Raw genomic sequence first — 23,924 nt, forward strand, 5'->3', positions numbered from 1 at the left:
TATTTACGTGTAGGAACTGAAAGCAGCAGTCTCAACAGATTACATAACACGCACCAGGATTCAGAGAAGTGAACATTAAGTACCAGGCTGACAGCATTTTAGAAGCATGCAGGGCTCTGTGGGTCCATATGCACTGTGCACCCTGGTGTCTTACCACATTCACACACACCACACTGGGGTCTCCATGGCAGCCATATCTGTCAGCCAATCATAAGTGACCTGCCTCTGAGTGTCTCTGATTTTAGATTTAGAGCAAGTTGTTTTTTTGTTTGTTTTTTTCCCCCCCACTTTTGTTAATGTTAATAAAAGAGTTGCACTGTTTCTATGTCAGCATGCAAACCGCACCTATATTAAGACTGATGAGAGATAGAAATGCATCAACGGTTTGTTTGGTTTGAGCCCACCCCCACCCCCCTCCCCACCCTCTTTCCACACACATGAAGAAACACAAATAACACTGACACTTTCCAAAACTAAAATAGAACTTATAATCTGTTTCAGATGATACAAATTCTGTTTAAATGAAAGAGATTAGAGAGAACGATTAACAAATATCTGGTGCTCTGACTCGAACCCTAAAAAGTTAAGTTATGGGGAAAAACTGACACTGGAAAGCTTGAATATAGTTTGAATGTAACCCGTCGTTTCTTTACCAATGAAAAACTGCAATAAAGTCATTTTAAACAACTGGCCAATTTCCTTGGAATAACTCTTGAATTGGCAGGATTTTCTCTTCTTATTTACCATATGTGGCAGTAAAAAATTTTTTAAAAATTAGCTTTTGGACACTATTTGGAAAGAGTAACAAGGAAATCACATTTTAAATATCAAATTATTCTAAGCTGCTTCCATACTACATTCAAGTACACACAAATGGTTCTCTCCTTTCAGCTATATGAATCAGTTAACTGACAGGAAAACCACAACTCTCAGGCTCTCCTAGATCGTGCAGGTGCTCATCTTGATTTCAACTGAGAGACATTCATATCTAGAAGTGAGCCTGTACTTCCTGTCCATGCATTCCCCTGTGTAAAAATCCTGCTGAGCGCAATAATGTGAAATGAAACTCGGTGAGAGAGATAGCATCGTTGCTTGTCTCGGTGTTTGTTTAGAAATGGGTTAAATGAGGGTGAAAGTAAGGAGTAATTCAGCTCAGCCCTGTCCCACAGGAGATGGAAAGAAACCACTTATTACTGACTTGAGAGCACAGGGGTTTTTTTCCTAGATTACATAAACTTTAGAAAGGTTGGCCTCTTCCTTCTCTTCTTAATGAGGAAATCTTTCTCATATAGTTGTGTCCCTGTAACAAACCCCTGAGAGGGCCACACCTTTTTTTGTTTAAGACAAACAAACAAGTCCAGGGAGCAATGTACACCTGCACCCAAAATGGTAAGCTAGTGAAAAATTAGGAAACAAAAGCAAAGATTGGATCCTGGAGTCATATTATTAGAATAATGCACACAATGGTGCTACTAACTTTTTTTTTTAAATTACAAATTTAACATGCTCTCCATTTGAAATAATACACCGAACACTAAAGCCCAATCTAATGACCCCCAAATCATTTTGATGTACCAAAGACTACTTTCACTTCTCACAGGTAGTGGTTTTCACCAGGAGGACATTGCATCATAGGGCTTTGGTTCACACAGGGCTTTGAGTCAGGTGACAACAGCTGAAGTGCGTCATTTGAAAGTGGGATTGCACTAAGAAAAATTCTGCTATGTCAAAAAAAAAAAAACAACAGAAAAAGAACACCACAAGTCACCGAGGCCGAGTTAGGTTTAACTAGCACAGAGGGAAAGACGTTACACATGCAGGTTACAAATTTTGGTTTTGCGCATGACGGTGCAAACGTAGTGGTGTCTTACTTGCAGCATGGCAGCAACTTACAAATAACATAAAAACTTCTTCACCCACAGAAGAGGAAGAATTCTGCAGCAGATGCTATGGCCCCCACAAATTGCATATAATGTAGCCACAAGCAGAGTCTTGATGTCAAGATTATAGTTTCAGTTTGGTAAGAAATAGACGCGACTGAGACAAACCGAGACATCTACAGAACATTTTTTACCATTTAATGCATTTAATTAATGGATCGGTAAAACATTAACAGCATCATCCAAAGCATCTTCAGCAGTGCCTAAAACCTGTGTGCACTATTACCTCTGTAACAATCTTTATAAAGCAGCACTTCACTTTGACTTTTGCCTGCATGCATGCACTTGTGCACACGCTGTGCTAGATGTACAATGAGCGCCAAGCAGCATTCGGCTTTCTTATTTGCATTGCACGTCCTGACTGTGCATTTCACATTTCTGCTGTAGAGCTAAGGTCAAGGCTTTCGCAAACAAATACAAATTTTCAGGCCCACATCCATCTCACAAGCAGGCAATGATGCTGCAAAACCCACACCTCCTCCACCATCACAGATACATCCTGCCTGCTTCCCCGCGACGCATTCATCACCAAGGTAACACAGGAACAAGTTGAACCATAAATAGGATTTTAGCTTTGAGGACTTTGACATGGATTATTTGAGTGCTTTTACTGTGAAGAGATTTCAGATTTGATGGATATAAAAAAATATATATTTAAAAAACCCCCATAAGGGTAGATCATTGAACACGATATACTCAAGATATTGATGGTGAGACCTAATATGTTTTTCCTTGTTATATTCCTTATATATAAGGTTCCAATGCAGGCTGGCTACTAATCATGTGACACAAGCTCAGGCTGCTCTAAAACACCCAATTCCAGGCATTTTTTCTACTGCTGAATCTGCATGACACCAAAGGAAGGAGATATTCCCAATATAATCATCTCAGACACACGGCTCTGGCCGTGAGCACTGAAGCTCCACCCACTTGCTGTTTAAACCTTTTGTTTGCAAGTGACGACCAATTAGAAGAGAGCGGAGAAGACAGCAGACAAATGATGGGCTCCATTAACGCCCAGTATAGAATAAATAAAGATTACTTTGGACTGGGAACCATGTAAAACTAGTCTAGTAGAATTCAAGATTGAAAATACAGCACATGAAATGAGCAGAATAGTCTTTTTAAACACAGTAGGAATTGTAAGGAATTGTAAATTTGAGACCTCAATTGGTCATTTAAGATAATCAATTGCCAACAAAAATAAATACGACTCATTTTTGGTCTTTTATTTCACAGTTTAACCTTTTAATTCCCAACTACAGCAAAGTAAAATGATGCTTATGCGTTCAATGGTTACGTTTATGGAGGCTTTCATACTCGTAATTGATTTAGGTTTAGGTTTGACTGTACCTATCTATCTTAGCTCTGTTGCCTAGGAAATTAGTATGACGGGCCAGCATGTGGGGAGAGATTACACTGATTTAAGGTTACTTTTGTTTTCTCAGGACTGGCCACCACAGCGTCAAATATTTACTTTGCAGTAAGTCGGTGCACTAGCTCGAGCTGTCAAACTGTCATATAGGTGTGAGCACCCACAGCATATGCTGAAGCTTCAGAGGCTGAGAACTGGAAATCATAGTTTTAAGAGAAGAGCACAAGCTTCCATTAACGCCACTGAAAATGGAAACAACATGACAAACTCATAGTTCCCATGCCGCACATACTACTTGGGACAGGTCTGGACAAGTGCCGCTTATCTGGAGTAAGAAAAAGGAAACTCAAAGGAAAACTAGAAATGTGGGTGCCGTATTCAACAATTATTTCCTAATAGAGTGACAAAACATGCTTATTCCACGGGCTTCTTTTCCTACTTAGTGATAAAACAGGTGAAATTTCTATTTAAAAAAAAAAAAAAAAGCATTTTCTTTATTGTGCCTATTTTTTTTTTTTTTTTTTTTTTTGTGCAGTTAGACATGAAAAGCCACATTAGCAGCATGACACGGCAAGCCTGCCTGGTGGGGAAACTGTTTATTCATTACATCACGGCAGTTAACCGTCAAAGAATAGTAGTATAAGAAACCCGCCAGATTTTTGAAGAAACTAAAATTCATTTGCTCTGATGAGCAAATCTAAAGAGTGTAAGGTCAGTGGAGATGCTATTTTGAATTTTAGAGTACCTAGAAAATTATCAGAATATGTCTTTTCCAGAAGGTTTTCATCCCAACAATAGATCTGCACCTCTTTTTGTCCATGTTTCCCTGAGAATCTCTGCAAAATTGGTTTTAAAAAAGAGCAGCTATAGGTACTTGTGATATATTTGAACACCATCACTAGGAGGGAAAGGACAGCAGTTATTGCTTCACTTAACAGGAATAACTTCTAACCAGTGTTTTGTCTCTGACATCAGCTTTCTGAACTTCTTACGTGGAAAATTCCTTTAGTTAAAAGTTGTTGCTAGACTTTCTCAGAGCTTCCTGTTTCAAGTGCCCCCACAGCATTTCAGTGCAATTCACTGCTTCTGTCTGTCATGCAATTCAACTTTATGGAATCTCAGTTAATGACTTTACCCTCGTGCACTTTGACAGCAAGAGTTGCGACAAAAATTTTAGGGTTATTTTTGAATTTGCCCTTAGACTGAACTTACCCAGGTTGGCGGTAAGCAGCCATCTGAAACCTACTTGAAGTTTATTTCCCTTAATTTGAAGAGTTTATTTCCTTTATCCGTGTGTCCTGGTTGATGAAGAGAACTTAAAAACTTGGCACAGTCACAGTACACCCTTCAAAATATCAAAGAAATCCCCAAACAAAACATCAGCCTCATTTACACCATTGTTTCCTTTTGTGGCATTATTTTTGATACGTTGGCTCCAAATATACAATATTTCACCAAAACATAAGGGCAAGAAATCCTCCACTTATTTAACTTACCAAAGTCACTACTTAATGAAATCTCTGGCAAAGCTTGCTAATTAGGGAGCCAATAAACTGACGTTGAAATTTGAGAACAGATACACACAGGCTCCATAATCCAATGAATAAATAAATAATTTATGCTTTTCTACCTTTTTTCTCCTCAAATTACACAGACTTTATCATATAGAGTCTTGAGTATTGGAGATGCTGAATACCTCCTGACCATCTCGGAGGAAGTTCTAATAACTGGAACTTCTGATAATATTAAAATCCAATAATATTGATTATTATGGATTTGAAAGTTCGGCTAACGTTGGGATGAACGTTTTCCATGTGGCTGATCTGTTTTTTTCCCCCCATTTATTTAAACTATTAATATGATTGTATGTCAGTGTCATGTGTGATTTGTTATTCTTTATCGATACTGTCCAAATACTTCAAAAAGCCAAGAGTTTCCCATCGCTTTCATAACTGCAAAACATTTTCTTATTGTACATTTTGATATGGCATTCATTCAAAAGACTGATTACCTATGTCTAAGAGTTAAAAAACTTCACATTTAAATACCTGATATCTTAAAAAAAAGAAACAGTTACACATCTGAATGTCTTCTTTCCTGAGCTGCCAGCTGCTAAACAAAGATATGTGCTATAGACAACAGAAACAGGAAATAGCCCTCTCAGAGGGCTCCTTCTTCTGGCAATGCGACTAGAGAATTATGAACTCAATTAACAAGCAGGTCGTTCAGCTTTCCTGCGAGATATAAAAACATATTTTCCTATGGAGATCAAAGCGGTTATAGGCTAAAAATAATCTTTTTTCCTTTGGTATGCCTGCGCTCAGTAAAGATATTTCTGAATTACAGTGCTTTAAATAGCCGGGAGAGCTAAAAACTGGACTGTGTTCATCACTTCTAGCAGGAGTATACTGTATGTTGGCATGTGCAGACTGGACTAAAGAAAATTAAATACCTGTGATGACTATATTGAATTCAAAGACCTATTTTATGACTTTTTAAAAATCTAATTAAAAAACAACAATCCTTAATGAAACACTGTCACAATAAGAATGGATTCCTTTCAGGTTTCAGACCAACGGTGCTGCGAATCAGAGGTGAATCAGGAAGAATACTGAAAGACCATAGCGTTGGACAAAGACTCACATGACCTGATGGATGACCTCTTCCTAGGAAATGCACACTACACAAAGGCATCAATATGAGCAACACCCCTGGCATTCGCCAACAGCTTGTGCGTATGTGCAAGTGGGAGTAAGGGGGGACTTCATCCCATAATGCTGAGTGACTAGGAGGGCAGATGACTGTTGTTGTTTAGATTATAAAAGGTGACCTTAAGCCCCTCTACATCCTCCCACAGGTTCACACACCCTCCCCATTGTTTTAGCCACAATTAAAGTCTTTCCACTGATTATCCCAGTTGTCAGAACAAAACATCAATATCCTGTTGGATAGCAAAGATGGAATAGATTAAGAGGCTTACAGTAAGTGGTTTTCCTTACTGACCCACAGGTTTATGGGAAAATGCATCCCCTGACCTGTTGCAATGGAAGAGCAAACAGCGTGTCATGGTGAAAAGCTCAGCAGGTGTTTTCTGCTCTTTTTCCTCAAGACCATCAATTCCTGTATTTCAGACACCAAACTGCCTCTTAAGGCATAAGACCCCGTTTAACAACGTCCAACACATTCGTGTTTCTTTGACACAAAACAGCTCTTAAAAGAAAATTTTCCATTTTTGCTTAAATGAATTTCAACTCCAAATGAAGCAAAGAGTAGTGCCACAGCGTCAGTATTCATAAAACAATGCCTGCTTGTTACTTCTCCATTTTTGGCTTCTGACCCAAACTGTAAAAACTGCCACTTTTCCAAATCCCTGCACATCAGCCAAACCAGTCAGTAACCACCAAATCATTGAGCAGAGCCATAACAATGAAACTGTGAGCTTACAATTAGTGTCAAGCGTTCCATAATCCTTTCATATTTAAAAGAACAGAACAGACTAGGGAACTGGGGATGTGTCACAGTCTATTAAAAAAAAAAAGCCTTCCTCAATCTATTCTCATGTTTAAGTTACTCATTCACTCCTGACTCATGACAAGCAAACCATCTCCGTCAGTATTGCCAAACTTCTTAAAACAACGCCACAGCAAGACATGACTCCAGTTTCCTGGATTAGTATTTAAATTATTACTTAAGCTCAGAGTCTTTGCTTCCAAGTAAATTATTTTCTTAGAGTCCTGCCCAACAGTTTACGAGGGAATTTTTGACAACTGTGAGCGCCCCTGATGAAAGGACGCCTTAAAGAAAATGTTCTGCGTCGCTTTTTGTTGACAGTTGGACGAGTGGTCCGATGGCATGTGTTGTAAATATGAAAGTAGACACAAAGCATGTTTGTCCAGTCCAGCACACAGACAGGAAATATGGGGAGACACATGCAAGGAACTGCAAGCACCTCTGCAGTTCAATATTTAGCACCTCTCACACCTCAGATACAAAGAGTCACGGGCAAGTGTTCTCCACAACCCTTTCTTCTTTCAGAAAACATCTGTGCCTCGTCCCCTTTGTCTTTTATTCATATTTTGTCTCCCTTCTCTCTACAATTTCCCACTTCATTCTGCTTTCCTGTTTGGAGTTTTTAGAAACCACTGCCCAGCCCTTACCAGAAATTATACTGAGGCCTTGTAAGAGTTTGACTCTTACAGGCCTCAGACACAGGAAGAGACAATGTGCCACAAATGTCATAAAGACTTGTGACAGTGACATAACCATTGGTGACATAAAGTAGCTCAGTGCCAAGTTAAACAAATCTTAACTTTGAGGTGCGACCTTTAAGTGACTAACAACAGCACGGAAGAAAAATCTTGACTAACTTCAAACCACCTTGTAGACTAAAGCTCATCACTGACGTTTCTACAAATAAAGACACAGCCCTAGCTAAAATAAGATAAGCTGACATTATATACGTTTACCAGAACCATGCATTGCAGCAGTGAAATGCAAAACATGCACAGCCACCTCTATGCTGGCTTTCTGGTTACTCATGCAACTTGTGAGGTGTTTCAACTCCTGAACTCACTGCGTCAAACAGCACTTGCATGACATCAGAACAGGACTTTAAGTCCGTTTACAATAAAGCCACTGACTAACATCCCAACATGCTCAATATGACTCATATCATAAAAGAAGCCAGATTGTTCAGTGCATTTGGCTGTATCTATATTTACCACCAACTAAACTGAAGCTCCTTCAAGGGTGATGTGACACTACAGACCTCTTACAGATCACTGATATAGAAAGGGAACATTTTGTCTTCAAGGTCAATATAGACAATGTAGAGTACTTCACACAAGTGAAGATGGTTTCATTTAACCGGTAACCTTCTAATCTACATGATTAAAAAGCCAGAGGTATGCTCGAGTGGGGCTTTGCAAAGGAAATCCTGTCCTTATCTTTACACCTACTGCTTACCTTATCCTGCAGTAGGTCTGTTATAACAGGTGGTAGTTCTCCTAATGTCTGATATCTACAACACCACTCAGAGCATTTAGTCTATTATGGATCTGTTCCTCAGCCACACTTATACAGGGTTTTATTTGTTTCATGAAATCCACACCATCCAGCAGAGTCGGGTAGTCATACACTGATAAACATTTTCTTCTTGATCAAGTAAAAACAAAATAAAGTAAAAGTACTGATCTGTTATGCAGATCTCTATTATTTGAAGGTAAATTCAGCTTAATATTAACTAGGGTTTGGAGTTACATGCAAGACACTTAGTAGAAATACAAGTCATGGCACAAGTCTGACTTGTGTGAGAACATTGAAGAGCAGTTATTAAGAGAAGTTATTCTAGGCAATTGTGTTGCTTTATTGACCTTTGTTTTTTTGGGTTGTTTTTTTTTGGGGGGGGGGGGGGGGGGGGGGTTATATTGGTAAATGAAACAACCTGAGCAACTAAGGCGTAAACATAAGTCAGAACACAGAAAAACATATTTCCAACAGAACAAGTGTGACATTTGATCTAAAGACCATACCCTTTGCTTTTTAAAAGAATGGCATTTCCTTGACACGCCCCATTCAGGATGCAAAAATAAGCTACTGGAGACTACAGCAGAGAAACAGGTGTTTGCACTGTGCATTTGTCCAGGACAATACTACAAATATTTTGTAACAGCACTCAGCAATTAGTTTGGCACACGGTAAACTTGTTTTTTCTCCGTGGATGAATCTGAAAAGCTAAAATGGGGTTACATGAATACACCTCGTCTTGCGTTTTAAACAAATAAAGATCATCTCTAAACCAGGCACATTCGTGCCAAAATACAGACTGATTTTGTATTATTATCACTCACTAACATAAGTGCATTTGCATCTGCTGAGATTTCCTTTATTTTCACTGTGGAAGGAGGAAGTAAGAGCCAGAAACCGATGAATTGCATAACACTGCTGATCAGCTGTAAATGGCTGAGTACTGTAGCACAAAATCAATTGCAGTACTCACACTGGTTGCTTAAAAAAAGCACCCTGCAAATAAAAACATGCCACATTTAATTCAGTTTGAAGTAAGCTGCTACCTGTAGATATGATTTATGGAGCCTTCCCTGACATCAGTGCCTGACACGTTTAAAATGCTTGACTACAGATCCCATCTGGCTTTTACACTATAAATCCAGAATTAAAGCCTAGCTTGGCTCCCAATGATCTTCCAACCAGGCCATTTCATGTAGTAAAATCTAATTTACATATTGCGCTTCTTATTTATAGCCATTACCGGCGGCAGTGGTGTTGACATTACCTGCGGAAGAGGAGTCATCGTGGTCGGAGCTCAGGTACCCATCACTCCTCCTCTCTGGGGTGCTGCACCCCGAGCCTCGGGAGGGTCTGCGTTGAATGTGGGGGAAGGACGGTGACAGTCTGCCATCATCGGAGTCAAACTCCCTGCTGTGGCGCAAAGGCCGGTGAGCGCTGGAAGTCTTCTGACCGTCTCTTCCCGCGGTCTTTGGTGCCAACAAGTTATTCCTGACGAAATTTTCATTCATCTCCAAATCCTCATATTCCCGGTCGCTGCCTTCCTCGTTGTCATTCGCACGCTGGACGATGGCAGGGGCCGTGTCCACTCTACAAAACATGGGCTTCTGTGGCGGAACCGGGATAGGGACTGGTTTGCCCATCTTGCCGCTGAACCTGCCTCGCTCCCGGCCGAAGGAGCTGGTGAGCCCCGCTGTATTACTACCCGCAGCGTGGTGCTTCATGCCACCGGGGTCCAGCGCCTTCATCCTCCCCTCGTCACGCTCGGCGTCCCGCCGCGGAGGTTTCCTGATATTCTCCGTTTTGGAAAAGGTCGACATGTCAGCGTTAAAGTTTTCATCTTTGCCTTCAAACCTTTCCGGGTCGTTTCTCTTCTGTCGGGCCACGGTGGTCTCCAGGTAAATCACCTTGAATTTCTCCTCTGCCAGAGCCTTCTGGAGCCTCTTCAGGTTGGCTTTGCATGTCTCCAGCTCGGACTCGATGTCCTCTACAGAGTTCAAATCCATCTGGGGTACTTCTCCGTCGGGAAATTCTTTCCTCCAGTGTTTTTCGAATTCCTCCTGCTCCCACATATTGATGTTCACGCGGGGCTTCACGCCCGTCGCAGTCTTGTCATGCAAGTCAGAAAATATTGAAGCTAACTGTTGTCTTCACCGACACTGTCGCGTAAATCCACCTTTCTTTCTCACTTGTTTTCCGGAAAAGAAAAAAAACAAATAAACGGTATTAACTTGAGCACTTTCTGACCATCTTGCACCTCCTACACGTAACTGGCGCACGGCGCACTCCTGCGTCTAATGCAGATAACAAGTTTGCCACTACGCTGAAAAGTTTCGAGACTTCCTGTATCCAGACGTGGTGCGTTCAGGTGCCGCTGGGAGAATTAAAGTGGCCATGGTTTCATGACAGCATTATACAATCAATGCCGCGGATTCTGAAGTGGATGTGTGCGGCATAGCCTGGTGGCAAAAAATTGTTTAAAAACAAGCAAACAGAAAAAAAAACAAATAATTAAAAAACAATTATTATAAGGATGAGGGCAGGGATGTTAGAATATTATAACTCATGACTAATATTTCCACATCGATTGCTCACACTGTATCTGCGGATAAACTAACCAGTTTTACTTGAACGCCGTTCTTGAATTTCTTTTCACACCTTATAATAATAATAATAACATTAAAAAAATCCGACAGAATCTGAATGCAACAAGCACTGCTAAAGGAAAGCAACCATGCTTGGTGGTGCACATTTAGAAGAAATTATATTCCAGATAAAGGTTGGTCTGTTATCAGTCACAGAACTGAGATCCTTCATAAAATAAATTCAAATTTATTGGATTAGAAGTAAAAACAATTGTGTACATATTCTCATGATGGCCAGAGACTGCAAGGACCAGGCTTCTTACCCTGGTTTTTTAAATGTGCATTTATGTCACAAATCTGTATAATGTTGATAGTTCTTTTTGATGTTCCTGTCACTTGTTTACCTTGCACATAAAATGCAGATCTGTTTGGTAGTCTGTATCTTTGCCAGTTCAGTCTATTGTGAAGAAACACTGCTGATCTAAATATACTGCCAACTTGTTTCTATTCTCTTGTTTGTGGTTTTCTATTTTAGCCACACTGGTGGTCTGTTGAACAAAGATGCTGAACAAATCTTGTTACAGTGTTGACACATTTGAAAAACCTTTAATGATATACAGGAAGCTCAAAAACCTGCAAGTTGCTTTAAGTGACACAAAAAATTAATTCCTCCTGACCTACAGCCATTTCTCTTTGTGCTTTTAACATTTCAGCTGCATACACGGGCACTTCATAGAGCTGACTGGGCAGCATGTAATGTTGCAGACCAAGCAGACCTTGAAAGCAGATGTTTGGTTTGCTTCCCTATAGCTACAGGTTTCGGTGGTTTGACATTAAGGAAGGGACGGATGCACTTTTTTTTTTTTAATCTATCAGGTAGCTTGTTATCTGTCTGCAAAGGAAACAAATATACTGCAGGAACTCATGTACAAAAACCTTTCACACGCACCTGTCTCTTCAATGCCATAACTTCAAGCACACATCCTCCTTCTCCTCCTTGTTTTCAAGACTGCTAGTTTATAATTGCTAAACAGTGTGTTGAAAAGAAGGTCAGCTTGATTCCCCATCTTGATTTGTGGCACAGCAGAAAAATATTTATTGGACATTTAGCTGGTAAATAATTAAGTATGTCTCATTTTGAAGACTCTCCATGTCTGTGATTTTCATATGAACAGAACCCATCTCTGGGAGACTCATCTTCCATAAAAAAGTAAACATAAAGCATGATTATCAAAATTCATGCAGCTGTGTCCTGATAATATTAAAGAAGATCTTGGTAAGAAGCCAGACAGGAGCCTTCCAGTAAAATAGAGTGTAATGCTATACAACAGAGAAGAAAGTTATCTGTGCAGAGAGAGAGAGGCCAGTGCAGGCAGAGATGGGTGCTTGGTATTTCTGAGTGCCCATTTGGACACCCGCCCAGAACTGAAAGATCATTCTCCTGAAAGCTTTCAGTGGCCATTGATCCGCACTCATTGCAGGCCTGGGGGCCTGTATTGGGTTACTGTAATGAATAGTCTACAAAGACTATGACCAGCTATGAAGCTAGATTACCAATCACAGGCCTGATATGACAAAGAAAGCATAAAACGTGTGGACTTTTCCTGGTTAGTCTACAAGTTATAATAAAGACAGCTAGCTTTTGGGACTGCATAAACATGACTGTGTAGCTGATCCAGCCATACTTCTCATGCTTTACTCATATGATTGCTTAATATCAGTGAAACAGACACCTAACAAGTTTGCTCAGTGTGTGGTATTCAGTCGACAGATAATGGCCTGAGTGGGTAAACGATGCAGAAGAGTGTGCACAAAGCTGGAATTCTGCTTTAATTACATTTCGCAGCTACAACCACACCTACACGTACCACACTGATCAGAGGTGCTCAATAGATAACCAGAATGTAACAATGTTATAAAATGCCTGGTAAATGAGTTCCTTTTTGTGTGAGTGTGTGTCATATATTCACAGCTTAAATAACACCTCCAGCCCAACAAGCTGTGGGTATATACTGTGTTACTATCCAACCCTTTTCAGTGAACATATTCTTAAACTTTCCCACACACCTCTCAGCACTCCTTCACCTCCATTCAAATTCAGATGCCTTGGATTCCTGAAACACTGAACTCAGATAGTGACTTGAATTCTTTGCTGCCATCAACAAAAAGAGAGACGCATAAACAAACTATCCAGCTATGTTATAATTACAGCACTTAGTGTCATTGTAAACACATATGGGTGCCTTCTACGGTACGGCACATGTATAATATATAAAATATATAATATTGTAAGTGTCAAAGTTGTATTGAATCTTACACCTAAAGTCTTATGGGACAAGAGTACTTGAAATAAAGGCATTGAAAGTGCACATATTGAAACATATTGATGGGTCAAGTGTTTTAAAAAAAAAATAATAATAATAATACCACACAAGTAGAGAGCTGCAATTTTTCCTTAGTGGGTCAGCAGCTCTGTGATCAGGAGAGCTGCTGTAAAAGTGGATAGGTTCTTGTGACACATGATGCACCAGTGACACACAAAGGAGCAAAACAACTGGCTCGGACATGATTCCACCGGCTGCACCCTCCAGTATATTCTGTACTGCACCACAGTGCACGGTGTAAGGGACTTTAATCAGTGGTTGCGTGACGCCCTCTTGTGGCCACATGCCCTACAGGACTAAACGAGCGTGAGTCAAAGAAGCACACATAGTAAAACACACAGTAGTACAACATTTATTGGTAGGATCATTTCCGCAGGACTTCTAGTACAGTGAATTTCACTAATCACAGAAATGATTCTAACAGATATATTGCTCAAGTCTAAGACCACAGCGAGACACTTTGGGACAACATAAAGATGAAAACATTAAAAAGTAAATATGCTTTCCAGGATGCGACAAGTTCTATGCATCCCTTTGAAAGCAAACTTACATTACAAGTATATCAAAATAGACAGATATATTATAAAAACACATCTCACACTGCATCTGGTTTATATGGAAGAGAACTTAGACTGTAATCGAAACTTTTAACCGAGACATAAAATCTACAAAACTCTACTCCAGATTTGTTGCACAACTGTCTCTGAAATCTCAGTTAAGGCAAAAAAAGGACAGCACCACAGATGCAACCAACGGAGTTACAGGTAGGTAGTATCAAAGGCCACAAAACAACCCCCCACCCCTACGCATGATACAAATATATTTTCAGAAAAAGACAAACATCTACAGTTTGAGTCAAAAGTTTGCAGGTGACGATCCTCTACACAGCCTTCCTGAGCAGTAGTTGGAAACGTAAAAGGAGTGTTTAGGATGATTTAGAAGCCATCAATGATTAGGCCTAGTCTTTAATATAATAAAAATCTAGTTGATTTAATGTAAATATGTACAATATCATAAATACTTCTCACAATAATATAGTAGTCTTCAGATCAAAGACTGTCACAGTGCCTGCACAAATGTTCTTTGCATAGTTAAGTGATTTTCCAATAGTGAATGCATAAAAACCTAAATCAGTTTGTAAAAGATGGTATCTAGTCTGCAGGATTTCTGCTGTTTTCTAACAGAGCAAAGTGCAAAATCTTGATACAGTTTGCTCTTGTGGCTAATGCATAATCATGATTGCTGTTAGCCTTAAGAAACAGTTCTTCATGCTTTGATGATGGCACTTGCTACCAAGGTTTCTCGCCTAGTGGTTATAAATGCCTGTTGTTTCTCATAATAGGCTGCCTCGTTAATAAAAGTGGGATAGACCGTCCCAGAGCCTTGGTAGTGGATAGTTTTTCCATCAAATGTCTGGAACATTGGGTCACCAGGGTTCAGCGGCTCCCAGTCACAGTCCTGCAACAATAACAAGCAAGAGCCACAGGGAAAGTAACTCGAGTATGTTGTTTAAAATGAAACAATACATTCTCACGTCATCTAAAGAAATCTCATTTCCTTCTTAAAGCAGCACATTTATAGACTTAATGGTCCAAACATGACATAAGGGCTAGAGACTGAAGGTGGGAGCAATTCTAAATTTTAATATTTACCTGCAGGTTGGGGTGAACCATGGCTATGATGTTCCCATTGGCATCTCGGGGGTAGTCGATCCTCTCTAGGACTCGGAAAACTTCAACTGTACAAGGAGGGAACTCCACACCTAAACAGCACAGAAAACAGAGTATGTGAGTGGATTGGGATAACACAATGAAAGCTGGAGTTAGACTGAACTCCCAGAGTCAACAGCCCAGGGTTTATAACAAGCTTAAAAAAGGAACAAAAAAAGAATAGATTAAAATAAACATTTAAATAATATTTAAACTGTTTCAAGGGCAGCGTTATTATAGGTCTTCAGAAGGGTATAAAAGCTTTAGTAGGTTAAGACATCGAGTCGAGATATCTCTTAGACGAGCAGTAGCTCAAACAATAACATCAGTGCTGACATTTCGCCTCTGTCAGTGCGCCCCAGGGCAGCTGTAGCTACAATGTAACTTGCCATCACCAGTGTGTGAATGTGTGTGTGAATGGGTGAATGACTGAATGTGTAAAGCACTTTGGGGTCCTTAGGGACTAAGTAAAGCGCTATACAAATACAGGCCATTTACCATTTTACCATTTATCTTCACACGGAAGGTAAAGCCCTATTCTCCCAGGTGAAAGTCCTCTGCTTCTCCTAGCGGTTATTGAATTGAAGGGCAGCTTTGCAATTTTGCTTGAAAGCAAAAAGCTCCTGGGTTCAAATCCAACAGCCAGTTGGGGCCTTTGTGAGTGGAGTTTGCTTTGTGTGCTGTTCCTGTGCCTCTGTGGGATTTCTCCAGTTTCTCTGGGTTGCACCCACAGTCCAAAGACATACTTGTTAGGTTAAAAGGCAATTCTAAACTAGCTGCAGGTGTGAATGCAGGTGTTGGTCTCCCTATGATAGATTGGTGAAAGGGTGTAACCAAACTTTTGCTAAGATGAATAAGCAGGGTAAGCAGAAGAACATTGATGGATTTATAATAGTTGCCTGATCTTTATAGAACTCTGATTGGCCTGAGTAAACCTGAAAACAGAGTTTAGAGAAGGTGCTTCAATGAAGTCGTCACTAAAGTCTTGTTGTTTGAAATGCAGCTTTCTAATGCAGTTTAAACAGGTTACTTAAAGTCTTAAACAAAGTGTTACTTAGAGGGTGGAGGTAAACCTTTAGTCCATTCAGTGATTTTAAAGTAAGGGAAAAAATAAACATGAAGTAGATAGCCAATTAGCTAGTTTCTCAGGGTTAACATGCAAACTCATGACATTGCTATCAAACAGATAAAGATAAAAATGCATTATATTACTTCTGTGTTATTCCGTATGTAGATTTTTCACTCTGGACCACAGTAACGAGCTTAGTAACACTTTAAAACTTGGTTTTGATTTTTCTTTTTAAATACAGATTAGTGAAAAAAAGAAGTTACCTTTATATTAAGATGGACAGTAAAATATAAATCAAACTAATGTCACACAAAGTTGCCAATATTTCATGAGATTGTTCCACTGTGATTCGAAACCAAAGTGGCCTTGCTCAACCTTAGGAATTACACACAAGGTTTGGTAATGTTTGGCAGGGCTTAGACATTAGGCAACCATTTCACCTGCACTCAGCTGTATTCATATGCAAGTAGCAGTGCGGAACAGGAAGGACAAATGCTTCTGAAGTCTTAGTTTCCCTGCTTTATTGGGGGGGGGGCGCTATCCTTCTGAGCAAGCCTTGTATAGCTAAAGGACTTGTTTCATCATGCTGCTCAGCTGCAAAGCGCAGGAACACCGCTTCAACACCATGCCAGAACATTCATTATCACCACGGTGGTCCTAAGACAGAAGACTACCACCCCAGTGCCAGCCAGTCCCTAATGACATGGAAACTGACCAACTCCCAGTTAGCGGCCCTTTCAACGGCGGGGCAGTTGGGGAAACCAACAGCCTGCAATTCTAACTTGGCACAGATCGCTTGTTTACGTAAAGATATGAGGGAAACGCTGCCCTGCACCTAAACACTGAGAACACTCTTCCGTTTAGGGGGGGAGAACGAGCCGAGTGGAGGCGTAATGCAGATAAATTTAGAGAGCGAGGACTAGGTACATCTGGATGAGTCAGATGGTCACCCATGGGCATTTTGTCACAAAATGTTTCTCATCACAGGGATGCTGACAGATGGTAAACAACTTATTTTTCTATTATATAACACATTATGAATCACACTTGCTGTTTTTGAGCCCAAATTCTTAACAGTTTAATACTTTGTAACTTCTGTAAGAGCTACTTCAGAGGTCATTCATTCTTCACACTACGTTGCAGTGCTATAACCGTTTAAAGTCTTGTGACACAGCCTGTTGTCATGTAGCTAAATGTGACTACAGCTTAACACTTCAAGTCTCACCTTCATTAAAGAGTTCAATAAAGTCCAGAGCATGTTTCAGTATCACTCGCATGGCTTCAAAGATGTTGCTTCTTAAAACACCTTGAGGCTGAGGACCCACTTCCAAACCTGCATAGAAGAAAACAATCAAATGATTCATCTGCAAGTAAAAGAGATTTTCTACCAGCTAAACGTATACTCCGGTTAGATATGTTAAACGTGTAAGGGCTTAGGGCTAGCTGGGATTTGTCGAGGGTGGCACACAACCAAACATGACTGTACTCGCTGCAGTGGCTGCTCTGCAAGAGTCAGTAAAAGTCATACACGGTTGCATGCTCGAGAATCATGGCTACACAGAAAACAGGCACAAGGGCCCAGGTTTCATTCAGGAAACTGAAATGACAACATTTAAAAGACCACAAAGAGATACAAAATGACCACAAAAATGTGCAAAATGACGAAAAAGCATTGAAAATGGCAAGAAAGTGATGAAAAACCACAGAGGAAAGAAAAAGAACTCCAAATAACTGCGATACGACCAAGCGATTAAAATAAATGCGATCGAAAGACCTAATTACCAAATCAACAATTAAGAAATGATTCACACTTTATTCACCTAGGGGTCATTTTTAACCCGAGGACAACACAAGGGTTAAGCTTACAAGTGCTCATAATGATATTTGTTGTTCTGTACACTGTTAGTCTGTAAAATATGTTAGAATCACCATAAATTGACCACAAAGAGACACCACACAGCCAAACACCACCTACAAAGCAACTAGAAAGTGCTGAAAAACAACAGTTTGTGTCATTACGTGCTTATTGTTGCTCTGGGGTTGAACCCTCATCTTTAAAACTATGGCTTTAAAACCTGGTTTTCTTAATCCACCTCTGCCACTGTCCACAGATAAACTTGGCTGGACTACAGAGACTCACCAACAGGGTGCTTGGCGACAGAGCGTGAAGTGGAATATTTCAGAAGAGGATGTTCATTCAGCAGAACAAGACAACTGGCTGGAGCCATGGCTTTCTATAAGACAAGAGAACAAGAACATCATATAAAAAGCAGATAAAAGAAAGCCAAACACAAACGCTGTGCAGCACAAAGGCAAAGGTGTTACGGTCGTGCTTGATAGAATGGAAAACTAAATCTACACCAACTAACGCTGTATCAAAAACAACTGTGTACAGAATGAAGTTTAAGCTGGTGGGCTATCTTCGTTTGTCAGCAGAGGCCTGAAATCCTTTTCAGACGGAACACCATCATAGTGGTCGCCTTCATCATTAAATTAAAAGCTGTTTCTCTAGCATTAAACTGGCAGCGGTTCAGATCATCTGCCTAGAGGTAAATCCTTCAAACTATGAGACAGAATAATCAGTACCGTACTAGACCTGAACCATTTTCTACCTTGAGTGTTTGCGATTATCAACAAACACGAGCAAAAGCGTCTGAAGTCACAGCATCTAAACCGGAGGCATTTACTAAGCTGGTGAATATTTATGAAGTCTATGAATCCTTATATAACTGATGTCTGTGTATTGGTGGGGCAGTTTACAGCTTTAAAACTTAAGAATGCATTTCCTGTGAGGTGTATTGTACAAAAGACATGTTGCTTTTGGCTTCATTTCTCCTCCCTGCAGGTGCTCACCATGGTTTGTCTTTAAGAACAAGAAAGGAATGCAACAGCTGGCATTTTAAAATGGAAGTTAATATAATAAGAGGAGTTTGCCTTGTTATTACCATGAAGTAATGTGAATTTTTGAGGTTGTATTAATGTCTTAAAACAAATTATTTATAAAGATTTGCTGTCTCTGGAGCATTTTATGCCTCTTTGTTAGTTCCCATGTGGGATTTAATCAATGTAAAGCTGTGGTTAAACATGCAGTTTATCCCTAAAATATTTGAGAAGTCCAACACTGGACAATGTCCTGATCAGCCAATAGCCAACACTGTTTTGGGCTAAATGATACCCCAAAGCACTGTTGATTATTTTGGCACCTTTATCCCATTTTGTATTCAGCAAAGAAGTCCTGTGTTACAGTAAAGTATGAAAAATTTTGGTAGGGCAGATCTAGTTCAGCACCATGTTGATTATGCTGAGACCTTCTGGTACAGCAGTTTTCCACAATAAACATGCCGCGGACTCCTCTTAGAACAAGCTTGTTAGGGTTACGTCCAAGATTTTCTGACACATTCAGATCTTGGAAAGTTATGAAATCCTCGTTGTAACAGTGGAAAGAAGAATTGCTTGAATTAAGTTATGTTTTACTGGCAGAATTATAACTTTTGGTTACACCAGAGAATGTAATAATTATGTAACAACACCTGACTAAGTGTTGACTAACGATATTCCCTTTCAGATTAAAAGGTTCCAAGGGCAAAAATAAATGTATACACTGCTGCAGTGCTCTCAAAACAGTGACTTTACCCTTTTTTTTTGTTAAATCCACAATCAATTAGAGCCCTGTTTGTTTTGTTGCTCTCCTTAGTCATCACTATTAAGTAGCTTTCATTGCATGTGTTTGTGTTTTAGTCGGTTTTGCTTGGATTGAACATCTGGCATCTCCTCCACTTGTCCCTTGGGAGGCCCACTAAAAAGGGCAGGAATAAAAAAATAAGCATTTAGTTCTTTTTATTTTATTCTCAACAATGTAATTATAGCTCAGTTCATCTGTACTTACTTTACTTAATGCTGTCAGATAAAATCCATCTTCTAAGAGAGGCACTGAACATCTAATGGTTTTATTTGAAAAAGATCAAGAAATCATCTCCCAAGGCTCATCTGGGAATTTGGTTGAGAGTACAAAGACAACAGGGATCCTTCTGGGGTATTTGGACGAGCCTAACATGGATGGATTTACATCTCTCAACTATCTCAACTAAAGCTCAGCAAACAGATCAGCCTCAGACAGAGGTCAGAGAACGACACAGGTTGAGAAGTTGAGCTACATCTTGTGTTTCTCCACATACTGCACAGTGTGCAGCACAGACTGTGAGTGGAACAATCATGCAGTAATATTATACAGTCATCAATGATGCCTGCTGAATAATAATATATAATTTGGACTTTCTGCAAATATAATGGCAGGACTTGATGACAGTGATTGTTTTACCTCGTTTAGGTCTCAGTACTCTTTTTTTTATCCATGTTAACCATCAATCGATTTTTAACAAACTGCAAATCTTGCCAAACTACTCTTTTCATCACTGATTAAGCTTGCCGGTGATTACAGTTGAAGTACGTGGTTAAAATGTCTCAACGGTTGTAGAGAAAAGGTTCCACAAAAGCTCCTGTCAAATACTAGAAGTTACTGGATGTAACTACAGTTCTGTGAGCATAAGTGTAGCGCCCCAACAGGCTTCACCACTGTTTGTGTAAACTGGTCAGAGGGGTGGTCAGATTTTAGGATGTGATAGCTCTTCTCATAAAAAAGTCCCTACAGTGTATATGTGTGTTTGTATTCTCAAAGCCACCACCTTTATGTAGTTCATCATCTGCAGATTGAAGTGGTCTTTGGAGCTTTCCAGAATCAGAGTGCAGCCCATGTTGGATGTCGTGTTGTGAAGGTCAAAGATGACATCGTAGGCCTCCGGGCTTCCTTTGGGACCAAATATCCTGTTGATCTCCTGGGCTCTCAGCACCTCATAGGGCAGGTCGTTTCCACCTGGGGCACTGCAGGGTGTGTGCAAACACATAAAGCATTATAGAGCTGCCACAAGCCTAACTATTCACATACTATCACACAAGTCAGCTCAAAGAACAATGAAGCATGTTAATTATTTACACATGAGTGTCCTACATACAACACTTTAACCTAACGGTTGGCTATAAGGGAAAAGGCTAGTATGTCGGGGTTAAACTCCACATGCAGAACTTCATGGTTAAAGTATTGGCAGCCATGGAGTCAATGCTGGGAAGCAATGGCTGCATTCAGTAGGCCAGTGGCCTCTTTCTGTCAAAGTTAAGAAGAAACTGTATTCATTAACTCCAAGTCTTAGGATCTTTCCAAAGTGTATTTTGCCCCCGGGCCTTGCTCTGACCAGAGGACGAGAGCTGCCCACTTTCACGCTCTTTTAAAGCATTTCAAAACACCAACCAGTCTAGGTCATTCTCCACGCTATAGCAGAATAGCACCTCTACTGTCTGTGTTGTTTTGCCTCCCTCACATCTGTCATTTACTCCCTGTTTTCAGAGACTGTCCGGTATTGTCTGGACTGCTGGGAAATAAGCACACAAGCACAGTGTAAGCAGCAGCTGATGACGTGGACTCCCAACATTCATCTGAAGGGGTCAAGCGGGTGCTAATTTTGAGGGAAGAGCAGAGATGTCATTCTATACAAGTGGGGGGGAAAAATTACATCATGATGAGCTGTTTTTGGAAAGAGTCTCCAACTGTTTAATCTTCTTATATGTTGCCTTCAGAGAGGCCAAATAGTGAACATGCTGGAGAGCGCTGAAGAAGATCTTAAAGTGTCAACTAATGCTTGTACAATGAGGCTGGAACGCTTCACTCATACGGTTTGAGCTCTGGGCATCACTTCAGCTTCATAGCTAAGAAATTATGTGTCACCTCTGTATATGTGAAGCGGGAAGTGCTCAATTCACTTAAGTGATATGGTGCTAGCTGCACTCCATTAAAAAGGCTATTACAAATGATGAAGGATATTTTTCAATGAGAATTTTAGGAAAATGTTATGCAGCAATAATTTTAAAACTGTACTTCAGTAAATGCATACAGATGACAGGGAAAATGCACACCATAATAACACTTTGTATGATTAATGAATAGATGCTGTTATCCAACCACATTTCTAAATGGGCTGTGTGCACGAACAGACACAAGGGCCAGCGTTTGCGTAAGACTTCATTTTACGGTGTAGTGCACATGAAAAAGAACAAACAAACAAACTAAAAAACGTCTTCAATCATTTGCAGCTCGGTCACGTTCCGCTCACGTTTTTCCTGCAGGCCGACAGTCAGCTGAAGTTCGGGAGGAGGGGACTTGCTGCTCTGCTCTTATTGGCAGAGGCGGGCACGGAGGGGGAGACGCCACCGATGGTAAACACACACGTCCCAGCTTACCTGCCATAGTAAAGCTTCGATGGCAAAGTCCACGTGATGGATCGTATTTTAAAGACATGTGCAGCCCTCTTTTCTTACTTACGGATACATTTATATGTCGCGTTGTGTTACGTTGACTCATTTGTCCGGTACAGCGCACACATGCAAACGGCTATGCCAATAATATTGCATAATTGTGCAGTCATTACATTTTTCCACGAACTGTAGGTACATCTTCCACTGCTTGGTTGCGATTAATTAAGACAAACATCTAGTATGCGTGGGTGCCCTCTCTTTAGCTGACCCAGTTCAAAATAAAGCCAGTAAATCCTGACGTTACATCTCTTACACGCCAACAGGAAGTTTCCATTCAACATGTAGTTGTGAAACAGAGACTCCAGAGGCGTACCTACCTTAGGTTTTCTGGGGTGAAGGCTCGGTTCAGATCCGTGTCTACATATCTGGTGCACTTCTCCACAGCCTTGGGATTGGTGATAAAAGGTACGGCCTCGACTCCCTTCCTCTGTATTTCGGTGCCGTTCTTCGTCCACAGGTTAACGAGCGTCACGCCTGACATCTCGTTTCCGTGCGTCCCTCCGAAAATCGCCACTCTCCTCGCCTCGCTGAAGCGCGCCGTGTTGTTGTAAGAAGACATGCCTGGGTGGCAGTAACTGTGCAGAGTGTGGATGAAGACACGCTGGTCTCCTTGGCGTAAGAAGCAGAGGAAAAGTTATCCAGCTTGGAGCTTCGCAGCCTCGCTGTTTAAATGCCTGTTGACGCCGCACGCTTACGTAACGTGCCCGCTGGGTTGCCGTGGTCAGTCACTGTGCGTGGAAAAAAAAAAAGTTGAACACGGACAACTGGGTTTGCAGGCGAAACTCCCGTTAACCAGGTTCCTCCCACTGTTTACCTGTCACCGTCACAACTGTGGACAATGCGAGTTTCCGGTGAGGTTCTTTCAAAATAAAACGTTACTTACATTAAGTAGTAGACTGAAGAAGTCACTTGGATGAGTGACGAAACGTTTCTCCCACAAAACGCTACGTCCAGATGAACAGATTCAACTTTTGGAGAGATACATTAAGTAGTCATTTAAAGAGGGAAAAAGAACATTGAAAAGCCTAAACCTATAAATATCCTGATTCTGTCTCTTAATGTGTATTAGTATTAGTGAGGCCAAATAGTGAACATTTTGGATACACACACATCATAAACACTCACTTACTCTGGAAACATTTGTGTTAAACTGCACTGTAAAACCTAATATTGTGCTCACTTAAAAATAAATTGAACGAACTCAGTTTTTACCAGCTTGTTATTAACATTCGGTTTAGTTAAGTTAGTAATTTCATTCACAGAGCTGATCAACTCAAGTAAACTGGAGATTTAGCTTTTCAGTGGTGGAATGTAACATTTACTCTATTCCGTACTTAAATAGGCTGCAACTCACATGTTGAGCCTTTGGCTTTCCTTTTATGCCTCTCTCTATTGCCGCTTTGCTATATTTTATTTCATTATCTGACAGTTTATTATTATACTGTATATGTTTTGTATATATATGTTTTGTATA

General features: G+C 40.4%; 2 protein-coding genes across 2 annotated transcripts in view; both read right to left on the reverse strand.

The window, feature by feature from the left end:
- abr (ABR activator of RhoGEF and GTPase) overlaps positions 1–10,643 on the reverse strand; it is a 121,483-nt gene extending 110,840 nt beyond the window's left edge. The window contains exon 1 of the mRNA XM_063488674.1: positions 9,608–10,643. Within this exon, the coding sequence (XP_063344744.1) occupies positions 9,608–10,412 (805 nt within the window). The 5' untranslated portion in view covers positions 10,413–10,643. The remainder of the gene's footprint in view (positions 1–9,607) is intronic.
- A 3,002-nt stretch (positions 10,644–13,645) lies between these two features.
- aspa (aspartoacylase) lies at positions 13,646–23,255 on the reverse strand. The gene is made up of 6 exons (XM_063487849.1): positions 22,768–23,255; positions 20,770–20,965; positions 18,228–18,321; positions 17,313–17,420; positions 14,962–15,071; positions 13,646–14,767 (listed from the first exon to the last, which is right to left on the reverse strand). Exons 1-6 carry the CDS (start codon positions 23,007–23,009, stop codon positions 14,576–14,578), a joined length of 942 nt encoding a protein of 313 aa, XP_063343919.1. The 5' UTR covers positions 23,010–23,255; the 3' UTR covers positions 13,646–14,575.
- Positions 23,256–23,924: the final 669 nt, after the last annotated feature.

The sequence above is a fragment of the Pelmatolapia mariae genome, linkage group LG10_11 (assembly GCF_036321145.2).
Source record: "Pelmatolapia mariae isolate MD_Pm_ZW linkage group LG10_11, Pm_UMD_F_2, whole genome shotgun sequence".
Taxonomy (NCBI): Eukaryota; Metazoa; Chordata; class Actinopteri; order Cichliformes; family Cichlidae; genus Pelmatolapia; species Pelmatolapia mariae.